The following is a 16570-nucleotide window of genomic DNA, read 5'->3' as shown; positions in this document are numbered from 1 at the left end:
TGGTTTTATTCCCTTTTATCGCAGTAAGAAAATTTTTCCCATCTTGAATACGGCAAGTTGAGAACATTGTAGAAAATTATGTCATATAATTAGGAAGACTTAGCATGAACATTGTCTCAAAGTCGTAAAAGGATATAATGGTTTGCTGATCTTCTCGTTCTGGTCTCCTTTGTTGGAAAATTGCAATTTGGTGTTCCAAATTCTATGCAGATTTTTCATTTCATACCCTACGTACATAATTTGTTTATTTACTAATCTAATTTTCCAACCCAAATATGTCTGAAAATATTCGTTTTCAATTTTTTTTTTTTTTTTTTTACTCAAATCCTTGGACCCAGGTTCTACTTTAATTAAGGTGCTATTCTAAAATGGTACTGCTTCTTTTTTTTTTTTACGAAATTATTTATTTCTATATTTCTTTCTTTTTTTCTTCAAAAATAAAATGAATTGATTTTTGATTATTAACAGTATTATTCATCCTCAACCTTCAATATTTGATATTAATATTTCTAAGTGTAGGAACAAATGAGGAAGTGCTGGGACACTTTCTAAGTGCGCATGGGATTGGCATTTCTATATTGCGCTCATAATGGTGGTTTCATTCTCTTTGTTGATCATCAATGCTTAGAAGGGATAGCAGAGTATTGCTTAAGGATTTTTCCAAAGAAAAGATGGACAAAACAGCAAAAAATGCATTGATTTATAATTATTGGTTGTACAGAAGTATATGTTGAGAGAGATTGCATACTTTGTACATTCCACTCTATCCTATTTGCTTGTTACTTTAAGCATGTCAAATTAATTGTTTTATATATAATATTGAAAGCATATTATGTGTGTGTATATATATATATCTATAGGAATTCTATCGTGCAGAAGTTGCATTTTTTTATCCTGCGGGCTATCTAAAAAATGACGGTTTCTTGAGAAACCGTATTGATGATGGTTTCTTTAAAAACCTTGCTTTTGGAAATGTCCGTACTATAACAAAATGCAGACATCCATATCATAGAAGGCCTATATATATCTATACAGATTTTGAAGAAGATCACTATCTATGCGGTTGAGATGGTGGATATTTTCTGTCCTTTTTTTTTTTTTTTTTTTTGGGTCCTTCTGTTCCCTTATATAATTTAAAAATTTTCCCACTTGAATTCAGAGAAAATGTAAAACAATGTGAAAAATAATGTCATACATATTCATAGTATAAAGAAAAGGAAAATTTTCAATGATTGTTGAGTATGGACAGAAGAGACGTAACAATATTGTCTCCCTTATGGTCATTTGTTGGAATTCCAATTTGTGGTTCCAAATTCTACGTAGACCTGCAATTTCATTCCCGCTCTACATTTTTTATGTCTCAATTTCACTACATTTTTTTAAGGCTCATAAATGATGTTCAGTGGGTTAATGAATGGAATAAACATGTTCCTTAGAATTTTCCAAATGACTATGAATGTGTTTGGACTTGGAAAGAAATTGATATGCCGTCCTATTTGTTCCATTTATTGACCATGACTTTTCATGGAGAAAAAACTTTAATGTGACTGTCGTGTGCCTCACTCTGGGTTCCACAAATAAGTGTGATTAAGACGCACAGTAGGAACGCACTTAAACTTCTTCCTTTTCATACATAGCATTTCTAGTCTTTTTTATTTTTTTATCTGTTTAATCACAAAGTTAAGTTTTACAAAATTACCGTGTCAGTAATATGACTAGACCGGCCACAAATGTTCCAAACCAAATAGTAGTTGTCATGGAAGCTTTTTGGTCTTCCTCTTAAGTCCACCAAAAAAAAAAGAAAAAAAAAAAAAGAAAAAATCTTTGCCATAGTGGACAATAGCGTCACACTTCTAATTTCAAAACACCTCATTTTATCAGACGGTTCTAAGAATTCAATTTAATTTAGCAATCAATTAACAATTTAAGAAAATATTTGAAGTTTTATTTGTTTCTCTAAAGTAAAAAGCCAAAAAAAGAAAAAAAAAAAAAAAAAAAGAAGGAAAATGTAAGTATCCTCCAGTAATGTGGTTCCTTCTTTTTTTTTTTTTTTCTCTAGCTTGTTGTGTATAATTTGCTTAACTCGAATATTTATTAGTATGAGTTAATGATAGTTAGAGTTTGAGTTAATGATTGTTAGAATTTGTCAGATATCACAATTAAATACAAATTTAAAAGATAAAAATAAATGACAAAATCAAAAAAATAACAACAAAATATAAATACCAAATTATATGTAGTTTTAAATTGTAGTGTTCCTCCCCCCACCCCCGCCTCCCCTCCTTTTTTTTTTTTTTGATTATTTTATTTTATTTTATTTTATTTTGTCTTTCTTTCTTTTCTTTGTGATTATTTGACATGTCTAACAACTTTTAAGCACTACTAATTAACACTTGCAAAATTTACCACATAAAATATTTATTTTTTAATTGAGCAAGTTGATTTAAACTAGAAAACTAATTAAAAGGTTTATCTAATTAACCTATGCCACTACCAGAAAAGGTTTTTCGTTCATGGCAAAAGTTCATAACTAAAGGTTTTAGTCACAAAGATTGGCCGTTATGAAGCTGTGACCAAAACCACATGATTAAAAAGTTTTAGTCATGAAAAGTATGAGTTCCATGACCAAAATAATAAAAGTCACAATTATAGTCCGTGACCAAATGTTCTTTTAGTTACAGATAATGTTCATGGCTAAAATTATTTTTATAGCTAACAATTTCCTTTTAAAAAAATTTATTATTGTATAAAACAACATATAAAACCTATATGAACAAAATATTAGAATCAATTCAACATGAAATTCATTAATATGTTAATCAAATTGGCAAAGTCTAATACGTAAAAATAACTACCTGTTACTCAAGTAAAAAAAATGTACAAGTTCTCCATATCTAAGAAAAATGAAGAAGTGATAAAATTTTGTATCCTAAATATAAACCAGAAAACCATACATAAATATAAACATATTTATAAAATTAATAACATGAGCAGATTATGCATAATAACTGAAACTACATCCACTATACAATATGCATGAATTCTAGTTAGAAAACAAGTTGAAATGCCTCAATCAGCTACTAACAACATAATCAAATGCAAAACTAGGAGATGAACCACATTAAAAAGGATAAAACCAGAAAAAAGTGCATAAAAGAAAAATCTAGGACATGAACCCCTTTCAAAGAAAAGCAGTCATCAAACTTCTAAATTAAATGACTGCCTCGTTGTTGTAAAATAGACATTCCTAGCTTATTATATGCTGCATATAGGTTTTTTTTTCGAGTGCTATGCTGCATGTAGTTATGCTAAGATTAGGCATTCATAGCTCAAACATGGTAAAGAAGGTAGCTGTTAAAGTTCTTTAAGACATATTAATAATACTTTATTGACATAAATTATCAAAATTGTATGTACTAGACATCAAGAAAATTTCCAATATATAATTTTTGTTTATACTGTCATGAAAAATTAAGAAAAAATAAAACAATTCAAGCATGTATGTAAGGGTTAGAAAGAAACGAGAAAAAAAAAATTTAAAAGAGGAAAAACAAATATAAATGGAAAAAATAAAAACAATAATTTAGAGGAAAACAAAAAAATAAAAATAAATAAAGAAATAAAGAAATTAAAAAAAGATAAGAAAAAAGAAATGAAAATAAAAGAAAAAAAACCTAAAAATAAAAAATGACGAAAAAAATAAAGAAAAATAAGAAAGACTGGAAAGAAAATGGTAGAACGCCAAAAACAAAAAAATAACCCTGTAAAAAAAAGGAAAACATAGATAAAATAAAATAAAATAACTATGAGAATATCTATTATTATTTTTATTTTTTTTTAAAGAAATAGGATTCAGAATTTTGTTGAAAAACCAAACAAAAAATAAAGAAAAAAATTTTAAAAAATATTTATTATTATCATTATTGTATTTTTAAAGAAGTAGAATTAAGAATTTTGTTGAAAAACTAAAAAAAAAATTAAAAAAAAAAAGGAACTGAGCATATTTATTATTATTTTTATTTATTTAAATAAATAGGATTCAGAATTTTGTTGAAAAATTAAAAAGAAATAAAAGATTTTACGGATAGGAAAAAATAAAAAGAGAAAAGGAATAGCAAAGCATCCCCCTTTTGTGAGGCGTGCCGAACACGTGGCGTGAACATTCTCGGTGTGCCCGCAGAGGAGTGTAATGATATATTTTGAAAAAAGCAGAATGCCACATCAAACACAGAAAGCTAAAAATCAAAAACACAGAAGCTATGACTAACTTATATGTCCACTCTCCCTTACTCAGGCGTCCCAATTGCACATGCTTTGAATTTTCACAAAGACTTTTCAATATTCTCCATGTCCACGCTGGCAGAGGAAAAATTAAAATAAAAAAAAAAAAGAGAAAAGGAAAAATAATAACATGCATCAGTATTCAGTCCTGTCCCCCCTTTGTAAGGCGTGCCAAATACGTGCCGTGAATATTTTCCGTGTGGGGACAGAGCAGTGTAATTTGATGATATATTTATTATCAAAAACAACCCACAATCCCATCAATCCATCATCCATTCCATTATCATTTCCATTTCCATTCCCCTGCTTTTTTGTTAGTTCTTGCAAGCCATGCATTTCTTCACAATACCTCCTCCTGCTGCTGCTGCTCCTGCTTTTATTATTTTCTTTGGATTTTTCATCCTCCATAATAATTCTATATTCTGCAATGCTACCCCTTCTAATTTCAGTTGCATCCCAAGCGAGAGACAAGCGCTTCTCAGCTTCAAGCATGATCTCCATGATCCTGCCCTCCGCTTGGCCTCCTGGGTTGGTCATGACTGTTGCAATTGGTCTGGCGTTGTCTGCTCCGAGCTCACTCCTCATCATGTTCACAAGCTCCTTCTTGGTGATCCTGACGATCAGTTTTATCAGAAGCGGTTGAGTGGTGAGATAAACCCTTCTTTGGTGGATTTGAAGCATCTACGACACTTGGATCTAAGCGTCAGTCTTATTGGGGGCGCTCGAATTCCAGAATTCCTTGGATCTTTACGGAGTTTAAGATATCTTAATCTCTCTTATACTATATTCAGTGGAATGATTCCTCATCAACTTGGTAATCTCACAAATTTACACTCTCTTGATCTTCACTCTATTTACGGAGAATTCATTGGCACTTACAGCAGTCCATATGCTAAGAATCTTCAATGGCTTTCTCAACTTTCTTCGTTGCGGTACCTTGACATGAGTTCCATTGACCTTGAAGAAGCATCTGATTGGTTGGAGGTAACAAATTCACTCCCTTCTTTGGAAGTCCTGCGCTTAAGCTACTGCAATTTGAACTTCATTTTTCGTGCAATATCTCATGTCAATTTTTCATCTCTATCCCTTCTTGATCTTTCGAGAAACTATTTAGGGAACAATATTCCACTATGGGTTTTCAATTTGAGAAGTTTGACTTCTCTCTATCTAAGTGGGATTGCAAATGGTGCTTCTATCCCTGATGGTATTCAAAACTTAACTTTCCTTGTGCACCTTGATCTTTCTGATAACTCTTTGAATACCTCAATGCCCAGCTGGTTATATAGTTTAAGCCATTTGGAGGTTCTCAACCTTGCTGGTAATCAATTGACAGGTACAATATCAAGTGAAATAAAAAATATGACATCTATCATTACACTTGACCTGTCAGGGAATGAGCTACAAGGAGACTTGCCAACATCATCCATGGCTCAACTTTGCAAATTAAAAGAAATTGAGCTGTCCGTCAACCCATGGAATCTACCCATATCCCAAATCCTAGATAGTTGTTCAGGATGTCTTTCTGATAGCCTACAGGTCCTAAATATCAGGGGTGGTCAAATATATGGTCATATAACCAATAAAATTGGGCAGTTCAAAACTCTGACCTCTCTTGATCTATTTAATAATTCAATTTCTGGTCCAATTCCAGCATCATTGGGAAATCTTTCCTCTCTGACCCATCTTGAGCTATCTTCTAATTCAATTTCTGGTCCAATTCTAGCATCATTGGGAAATATTTCCTCTCTGACCCATCTTGAGCTATCTTCTAATTCAATTTCTGGTCCAATTCCAGCATCATTGGGAAATCTTTCCTCTTTGAGAGTTGTGTTCCTTGGTTATAATCACATTAGTGAAACTCTCCCTGAATCTTTGGGGCAGCTTGTTAATTTGGAACATTTAGAAATTTACAAGAATCAGATAGAAGGCATCGTTTCGGAGGCTCACTTTGCTAATACAACGAGTCTCAGATCTTTTTCTGCATGGGATAACCGATTAGCTTTGAAAGTAGGTCAGGATTGGGTTCCTCCTTTTCAACTTGAATCATTAGATATGGGCTCCTGCCATTTGGGCCCACGATTTCCAATGTGGGTACGGTCACAAAAGACCCTTTTTTCTTTGGTTTTATCCAACACAAGTCTTGCAGATGTTCTTCCCGCTTGGATTTTCAACTTTTCAGAATTACAATACTTAGATCTTTCTCAAAATCAAATGCATGGAAGGATTCCCAATCTGACGAATATGGGGATGCTAGAGTACTCAGCAATCGACCTGAGCCAAAACCACTTCGAGGGGCCCTTGCCTTTGGTATCTTCCAAGGTGTATGAACTAGATCTTTCTGATAATCTACTTTCAGGATCCATTTCACAATTCTTGTGTAGCTCACCAAGTGAGCCAATGAATATGGCAGCTCTTGATCTTGCCAAAAATCGGTTGTCAGGAAAATTACCCAACTGTTGGAGCAAATGGAAAAATATACAGCTCTTATATTTAAATTACAATAGCTTTGGTGGTGGTATTCCTTCATCCTTCGGTTCGTTGATTTTTCTTCAATCATTGCATCTCCGTAGGAACAACCTATTTGGAATATTTTCTCTTTTTTCTTTACAGAATTGTATTAATTTAGTTACTCTGGATCTTAATCAGAATAAATTTGAGGGAAACATTCCTACTTGGCTTGAAACAAGTCCTCCAAAGTTGAGGATTCTCAGTGCTGGCTTCAATAAGTTCCATGGTCATATACCTAAGGAACTTTGTGCTCTCAATTCCCTTCAAATCTTGGATCTTTCAAACAACAATCTGTCCGGCCCAATACCACAATGTTTTAACAATTTCTCTATTATGGCAATAAAAGTGGCTGATTCTCCTGGCTTTTGGTACAATGTGTCTAGGCATAGTAGCACTTCTTACGTAGAGGCTGCATTACTCCTGATTAAAGGCAAGCCGATTGAATACAATAAGACACTAGCACTTGTAAATATCATGGACTTGTCTGGTAACTCTTTGTCAGGACACATTCCTTTAGAAATTACAAATCTCTCAAATCTGCTCTCATTGAATTTGTCAAACAACCTTTTAGATGGAGAGATTCCAGTGAAAATAGGTAATATGCGAGAACTGGAGTCCATTGATTTTTCTAAGAACAAACTTTCTGGTGAAATCCCTCAAAGTATGTCGAGTTTGAATTTCTTGAGCTATTTGAATTTGTCCTACAACAACCTCAGTGGAAAAATCCCAACAGGCACTCAACTCCAAAGCTTCAATTCATCCAGCTTTGTCGGCAACAAACTATGTGGTCCTCCACTCACTCCGAACTGCAGCACAAATGGTGAAGTCACTGTTGTTGAAAAGAATAGAAAAGAAGACGACCATGAAATGTCATGGTTTTACATTGGCATGGCTGTTGGATTCATTGTAGGTTTTTGGGGATTTTGTGGTTCCCTTATTTTCAATCGGACATGGAGACATAGTTATTTCATGTTTCTCGACTGCATCAAAGACCAGATCTATGTGGCTTCAGTCCTAAAGCTGAGATGGTTCCGTGAAATGATAACAAGTTGTTACAACAATCAATGAATTGTGTCATCTTCTATAAGGTATTGCTTCTAACATTATATGTCTTTAGAATGTTATTCATTTGCTTAGGTACTTATACTCTTTGATAATTTCACTCTTTTATTACTTGTTGTCTTGACATTGGGATTAAATGAAATAAATAAAAATATGCAGGGAATAATTGCAATGTTCAAAAATAAAAATATAATTAATGGGAGCTATTTTATCACCTTCAATTCTCTATGATGCATGACAATATGTACCTGTCTAGTGTTTTCCTCATCTTAACACTCCTTCACTGCCTTAAAATATTTATATATCAAACTAATATAATTATTTCCTCATTACAAAATAAATAAATAAATATATATATTTACTGTTTTCTATTTAAAAAAGCATCTATTAACATAATATTATAATTAGTTATAGCTAGGAAATTAATTAATAATAGTCAATTTGTTCTTATTAATGTATATGCCAAACTTATATTAACGCATTATTTGCCAAATATCAAATTATAAGAGAAAATAATGAATTGTCCACGGTGGATTGTACATCCTTTGCAGGTATATACGTTTCAAATGGAAGGTGTCCCTTGGTCCGGATAGAGCACTTGGAGTAAATTTATGATATTATTGGATTTCGTAGTTTTTTACGAGCAGTTGACTCTAGTAATTTAGACTTTTTTTTTTTTTTTTGGGTTCCGTTTTTGCTTCTATGTACTTTAAAAGTGTGTTTTTTTTTTTTTTTTTTTTGGATTCCGTTTTTGCTTCTATGTACTTTAAAAGTGTGTTTGAATCAAATTCTGATGTTTGGCAAATACTAAGTTTTTGTATTAAGTAAGGAAACTATAATTTTATAAATGTAAGGCATTTACTTCAAATCGAATAGGACAATGCTATAAAATTTTTACTATTTTTTAATTTTTTTATCAGCTTTAAACTTGTGACGGTAACTTTGTTTTAATTCCTTCAACTTTAGAATATTAATATTAATATGGATTTATAGCTATACATGATATATATATGTATATATATATATTTGCATAGTAAAAAACTAAAGGGATAAATTAAGGTTATGTGTAGTCTGCATAGAGAAATATTTATTAGGATTCATGTTTAATTAATTATGGAAGTAAGTTATTTCATTGGATACCATGTGATTAGAGAGTACATAAGCCAAAAAGCTTATATGAAAGCAGAATTTTTATTATGTTTTCTCTACATACGATCTTCAATTTATATACATGTTCTAATCTTAATTACATATGAACTAGCTTGTATCTTTGCATTTCCGTTTATCTGTATTGAATAAATGATTTGTAAACTTGATCAACGGATACCATCCTGTATTGGCAACGAGAAAAGTGCATATAATTACTAACCCAAAGCAGGGGCGTACTCTTTTTAAAAGCCTTAGCTTGACAAAATATAAATTTTACAACAAGTCCAGCATTTTGGCCTATTAAAAGATACAGATTGTGAACAGAAGAAATATTATTCTGACCAATATAAAGCATCTAAAAGGTGCTGAATAATGTAGTTATTCATTATCTTTGTTCTGAAAACTTATAATTGTAGTTAAATAAAAAGGAGATGAATTATATTATTCTCAGATTAAGTGTAAAAAAGGTACAATATATAAAATGTTGTCAAACCTATTAACAATATTCTGCCTTCACACAAAATAGGAGCACTAGTTATTTCTGCAATAAAAGTTTTTATGCCTTCAAATATATATATTTATCACACTATCCTAACACAAAATAGTCGACGCTACTTGAACAATAGCCATATTGGTTGATTCTACAATTCCTTGTTTGTTGGATAAACAAATTCCATAAAAGCATTAAGTTTATAAAAGATTTATTAGTTAGTTCCAGTTTTTTCTATTAGTATTAAGCTTCGTATTTTTGCCACCACTTTCAGTAGAGAACAGTTTCTGATTTTATTTTCTCTAAAAATTTTGATTTTTTACCTTACTCTTCTAGAAAGATGAACATTTTAGATTTTTCTGGTATAAATCTATTCTACATCCCTCCTCAAGTCCAATAAACCAACCAGAATAAATATACTTTTTTCTTTAGAATAATAATAATAATAAAAGGAGAGTAACTACGAGACATGATACAAGATAAGTAGGAGCACTGGTTACCTCTGCACAAAGGCTCCTTCCCCAAGTTACTTGCCGTCTGAAGAAGATTCCAAATATGAGATTACAAGTTCAGCTGCCTTGCACTCGGATGCTATTGCTTTGCCAACAGGCAGTCCACCCCTTTGGTTGGCTGTTGATATGCCAAACAGGATACTTTTAGCCGAAGTTCTTTGAAATTTTATTATATTCTTAGTTAAATGATCTACCAACCCCTTAGATCTAAAGATTTAAAAACTACCACTCATGGCCATTACAAGAATATATCCCATACGTTAAGTCGGTAAGAACGTACCTGCATAGAAGAACCCAGGAAGGTTTTTCTCCATTTTCTCGATTCTGCTATCACTGAATCATAATTATACCCGTACAGAGGAAATGCTTTCTTCCAATAAAAATGACTGCATTCATATACTTCAAACGATAACTATTCAAATATTCTAGATATATCGCTTCTAATGTATTTGTTTCCAGTATTAATAGCCAGAAGGGAAAGAGAAAGTACTTCACAAACTTGGGTTCTCCCTCTGCTCCTAATAACTGCCTAAGGTCAGAGATGACAACTTGCTTCAACTCGTCACTATATCAATAGCAATTAGAAGTAAAGAAATGAGTTGCATAAGACATGTAAATATAGAACCTGACAATTTTAATAGGTTAGAGAAAATAACTACTAATAAAAGCTTAATCAAAGCAAAAAGCATTGGAGCTTCCATACGTTGAAGAATTAACTAGTTCCTTGTTTCGACTTCCCCCAACAAAGGTTGTATAGAGGTATAGGTCATTAGGTGCACAATCCGGAAACATCATGGAGGAAAAGAGAGTACCAGTGCAGCAGAATGAGTAGAGTATATACGTAATATTAAACAAGTTTTTCCATCATAAAGGTGATAGCAAGCATTACCAAGGTTCTTCAAGCCATTATTCTGCTCTTTAGACGGAACAAGAACTCCAAATCCCTCAAGGGGTCTCTTAACATTCTCCTTCTTGAAGGTGGTGATTATAACTGATAGTGGCATATAACTCAACTGCAATATGGACAAACAATAATGCTTTAGGCTTAGTATAAATTGAGAAATTATCCACACACAAAAATCCTTCGTTTGTGAGTTGAATTTTTTAACAACCATACAAGGCTCACTTCCAAAGTTCATAAAGGTATAAGGACTAAAGGATGTGACACCTTATAAAAACATTACAATGTAATATTGTCATAGCATTCCAACCATAGACACAAAGGAAAATTTATATAGTATGCAAAAATCAGTATATAAGAAATGCCATAGATATTCAGGTGAAATAAAATAATAGTACCTCAGGAAGAAAATTGAGTCAGAAGGGGTTTCCTCTTTTCGCAATCTTCATTTCTTTGACATTACATAGTGGAGCCTCTGGTAGACAAATTCATCCAAATTAATACAAGTTTCCTTCACAATTGTAACCAGTAAATCGAAAATATAGCAAGGATGGTATTTACAATTTACTAAGTGACAAAGGGTATGCACTATGCAATCCAACAAATGTAAATGGTACATGTTAGGAAATTTACAATTGTGTGTCCAGGAGTATTCCAAATTTCTGAACAGATTGAAGTGTCGCGGGGCAAACCTGCTCCAAAAGATTACTTCTTTCTTTATATCCTAATTGATTATGGAAGAGAGATAAGATAGTCTAGCTGGTACTTTCTTTCTTTCTTGTCTCATTTTCTTTTAATGAATTCAGAATCTGTTGAACAGCAGGCATGTTAAGAGATTGATCCATATTATTTAGCAAGTTGACTAGGACAAATCATACTAACCGTCACGATTACAGCGTCTACAGATAAAGCTTGTGAGTGGTTGACATGTTTTGCAGCAAAAGAAACTGACCAGTTTTCCCTTGCAGACTTCCCATCAGGACAATAAGATAATGATAAAACCTTCGAGTTTAACTTAATCTCATCCACACCAATTTCTTTGCTCAATGTATCAGCAAGTGTCTGCAAAAGATAGACCAGAAAACAAGGATAACAAAAACAGCAAGTAATTAATATCAAAATGGAAAAATATATCCATATTCAACAAATAAAAGGAGCACATTACATAGTGAGGAACAATTATAACCTAAAACCGGATACCTGCATTCCACCCTTGAAAGAAAATGAACCACATTGATGCTTTGTTTTTTTCAAGGAACCCTTTTTTTCTCCACTTTTCTCCTTTCTGGAAGATAACTTCGATTGAATTGCCCCAGCAATAAAAGAACCGAACCTGAAAGAGTAGATGATTTGGAAATTATCAACTACCGCCAATTATGACACAACCATCAATGGGCTACACATAGAAAACTAGAACAGCTCACAGCTCATTCACTGTTAATTACACCACCACAAATAGCAGCAATTGTAGGAGAAAACAAATTTCCTTCTCTATTATAAATATATAAAGTGGTTACAAGCAGGAATTAGTGAGGAACAGAGATAATGAAAGTGGCAGTCATGTAAGTTTTAAACAAAAGGAAACCTATGAGAAATACCAAATGACTTATTATTGAATGTGAGAAATGTTAAGAGATTTAAGGGGTTCAAAATGCTGAAAATTTATCGAATAAAGACAACTGATAATGCAGCAACAAAAGCTTTACAAGAGTTGCTGCTGACCTTTAACATTTCAGCAACACCAAATATGTTCACAACGCACAACTAGTTGAGATAAATAAAAAGATATTGAAGTTAAATGAAACATAATGTTTCAGTCCTGATCTTCCAATAAGCTAATACAGGAAACACTGCTATTTTGTCCATGATATTCTAAACGTAGGATTGGAAAAAGGGTAAATTTTGGACAGAACAACTGACACTAGCAACACCCTATTCAATGACAATAGAACAACATGCAAGAAATTGAGAGACGTAACAATACAATATTTTGTATGTAGAAAGGAAAAGCACAAACATGAAAAGGAAACTTTGGTAACATACCTTTCCTCTAGATTCCATAAATCCGGAAAAGAATAACGCATCTGTTACAAAAGATGGTAACACATAAAAAATAAAAATAAATTATTGCAGGACATACAAAGATAAAAATTAGCACCAAAGTGCCTTGACACTTTCCATAGCTATCATAACAGTTTGTCAAAGCATAATTTAGGTTTTCATTCATCTCAACCTCAACCAGATGAAAAGAAAAGACGTGCATAAGCATAAGGTACCATTGCCAGTGTCAGTTAACATTGATGAACTGAAAAACAGTTGCTTACAACTAAGTTTAAATTTAACATCCAAAGATTGAAAAATTACTCACAGAGAGATATTCAGGATCTCCAGTGCTTGTGCCCTCAACAAAAGAGTCAATGAGATAATCAACAACCTTACACATGAAGAATAATATTAATAACAACAACATGTCAACAGAGATGATAATACAGTGAGAATAAAAGGGCAGGTACTTTGTCATCAACAATTCCAACGATTTTGCCCATAGATGTGCATAATCAAGTCATCAGAAACATCCAAAAAATTAGCATGCATATTTTTATGGTCAAGCTAATCTGAAGCCGTTCATACCTCTTTCCCAAAATAACATTGAAAGAACCCACCCACGCTGCATAAAATCAAGTAGAAAGCTAGCAAGTTAAGGAAATCAAGTTTTCAACAAATAACAGAAAGAGAAAAATCAAAAGTGCATCTGAGGAGCTCCTTTTCTTCCACAAAAATGGCTCCAGAATGATCTGAAACTGCAAACACAGAAATGAAGTCCATTTGGATAATATTCACAAGGTATAAAAAAAAAATTATAAAACAAAATTAAGAAAACAACAAAATATAATGAAAGAACACTGAAAAGTATAATAGCCATAATGCCCTGATATATGAAGAACAACCTTGGATTTTGTGGAAAGAATGTTGCTCTTGATCGATGCAAGCGCATTTGTAGGTATCTAAAGTGAAAATTTGAAAATAGGTAGAAGTCACAGTCAGACATAGACAGCAAGGAAATCAAACATAAAAACCAGAAACTATTTTAGCGTGTAAATTAATGCTAGAAAATGCAAACTCAATTACTAATATAACAGCAGCTAAAGGACATACCAGCACTGGTGATCCATCTCTTACGATATACCGTTTATTCTGTGAAATTGGCTGTAACAAAAGGAGAAAAAAACTAATTAATTCATGGAAGTACTACAAGATAACAAAGACTGGCCTGCATAACCTTGTAAACCAACACGCAGTAAAAAAACATATTGCTTATAGTTCACCATCTAGCAGTCCAGTTAGAGTGAAATAAGCTAATGATACAATCCCACTCTCTGGCTGATGAGACTCAAGCCACATCTCCAATCATTCATATTTCCAGATAAAAAAAGAATAAATCCTTACAAATTGCTGTTTTTCTCTAAGTCCAAGAATCATCAAGCAGATTTTGGACTTCTCTTTCCCTCTGAGTCTGGAAAAGGCACAACTTTTAATATTAGCATAGGCACCACTGCAATAGTTTAAAGATCACAATAAAAGATACATGGTACCCAGAATGAATTTAACTTGTAGGTCCTTTCACGATATATTTACCGTCAACATTTACCATTGTATTGGCTCCTTCATCCCAAATTAGACCATTATGAGAAACACTTTTCAACTTCCCTCCAGTTCTTCCCTCAGCTTCAAACACCGAGACATTCAAACCATGCGATTTCAATTTGTAGGCTGCTGCGAGCCTGCTTAACCACCAAAAAATAAAGTCAGAAAATTTTTGGAAAGATAAACACCAACCATCCGAATAACAAAATAAATAATAATGCGAAAAAACAATATTTTTCAATAGCATGACACGTTCAACAATTTCAATCAGAAATTTGACGGGAAACAAGCAACTAAGCATGTTATAAGCATATTAAACAGACAACTACTGGGGTTAACTAAAGAGAATCTACAACATTGAATTTGAACACAATAGGAGCAAATCAAGATATGTAAAGTTTCAAATTCTCTTAATACGCAACAATTTTTTAAAAATATTATTACTTTGTATATATATATATTTAATATTGACATTTACATAGCAGATGGGTATTTTCAGTTCATTTTTTTAACCCAAAAAAAAAAAAAAAAAGGAGGAAGAAAAATACACACACACGCACACAAATAATATCACTTAGAAAAAGCAAAACAGGATAATTTACAAAGTTGATGGAGATCAAACACCGTGTTTGACACACATATAATTCAGAACACTTGTATTATTTAAACCCAACACTCAAAAACCCAGCAAAAGCTAAAATGCCCAAAAGTAACCAGCATTACCTAACACCGGCACCAACAACAGCTACTCTTTCAGCAGAACCTGAAAAATGACGACTAAATAAATATATATATATATATATATATAGCCGAAACTCTATACGAAATTTGAATTTAAGAAAACAAAAAGAAAAAAGGCACCCTAGTTTCACTGAAAATTTCCTTCAATGCAATATATTGTGAGTGGTTTTCAAAACTATCATGCATTTGAATGTTCTCAGAATTGACATTCAAAAGATGAAGAATTTTTCTCCATAATTTTGCAATGTTTAATTGTTCCAAAACCAATACTTTTTTTCGGAGTTTCTGAGAGAAAAAGGATTACTTGACTCATCTTGTGTTTTGGCAGAGGCCATTTTCTGTGTGCTCTTGGCTTGCTGTGCTCTCTGAGTCTATCTTCTTCAAATTCTGCGACTATGTTTTTATTTTATTTTTTTTATTTTTATTTTTTGGTCCGCAAAACCAAGGAGTATTTGATTGTTACCCGTGCAGAAGGGTAAAAAGACCGGACCGGGTAAGCTGGCTTGGGCCTTCATTTGCTATCAAAATTATGGATGCTTTTGTATACATTATTCCTGAACAACTTTATACACCCATCTTATTTTTTCACTCTATTTTCGTTCAATTATTTTTAGGTCAGTTATAATAAGTTAATAGATTTTTTATAATATTAATCATATTTTTATCTAAAAGAAGGGAAAATAAACGATTGCATGTTAGATGTTGTAAGAGAGATTGACAATATATCTATTACTTAGAAGATAAAAGTCAATTATGAAAATTATAAGTTTAGACAATAAGGTTTTTACTTACACAAAAATATTATGTTATGGTTGATTTTTACCAGTAATTATTATAATTACAGATTAATGTCTATAACCTTTTTATTGAATAGTTAATTTTTAAATGGTTGATTATTATTTTTGTATTCATGCTTGCAATTACTATAACATTGGTAATAATTGTCACCAAAAACTAACAAACATAATTATTTATTTCTTATTCTCAGTGCAATAAAAAATACCAAAACTTAACACAACAAATTATCTTGTCATTGGGATGTTTATCATTCTTGTCATCATCATCACTAAACTCCTAATGATATTGACAGTTTGGGAATATAAGTGCAAATTTTGCATATAAAGTAGAGATTAATTGTCAACAATATTTGAGAAAAAAAAATTTAAAAATAAAATAAAATAAGCACAAAATAAAATTCAAATTTACACTTTAAGATTTATTGAATGATTATTTATATATGAAAAAGTTATTGTTTCATATGAACAAAATCAAACCCCACCA

General features: G+C 32.1%; 1 protein-coding gene and 1 pseudogene across 1 annotated transcript; one reads left to right on the top strand and one right to left on the bottom strand.

Moving 5' to 3' along the window:
- The first annotated feature begins 4136 nt into the window (after positions 1 to 4136).
- On the top strand, positions 4137 to 8878 carry LOC107434061 (receptor-like protein EIX2). Its single transcript, XM_016045475.4, has 2 exons — positions 4137 to 7877; positions 8403 to 8878. Exon 1 carries the CDS (start codon positions 4612 to 4614, stop codon positions 7855 to 7857), a length of 3246 nt encoding a protein of 1081 aa, XP_015900961.3. The 5' UTR covers positions 4137 to 4611; the 3' UTR covers positions 7858 to 7877; positions 8403 to 8878.
- A 132-nt stretch (positions 8879 to 9010) lies between these two features.
- Positions 9011 to 15733, bottom strand: LOC107434038 (protoporphyrinogen oxidase, mitochondrial-like; annotated as a pseudogene).
- Positions 15734 to 16570: the final 837 nt, after the last annotated feature.

The sequence above is a fragment of the Ziziphus jujuba genome, chromosome 9 (genome assembly GCF_031755915.1).
Source record: "Ziziphus jujuba cultivar Dongzao chromosome 9, ASM3175591v1".
NCBI classification, from domain to species: domain Eukaryota; kingdom Viridiplantae; phylum Streptophyta; class Magnoliopsida; order Rosales; family Rhamnaceae; genus Ziziphus; species Ziziphus jujuba.
This window is presented reverse-complemented; position numbering and strand designations above follow the sequence as displayed.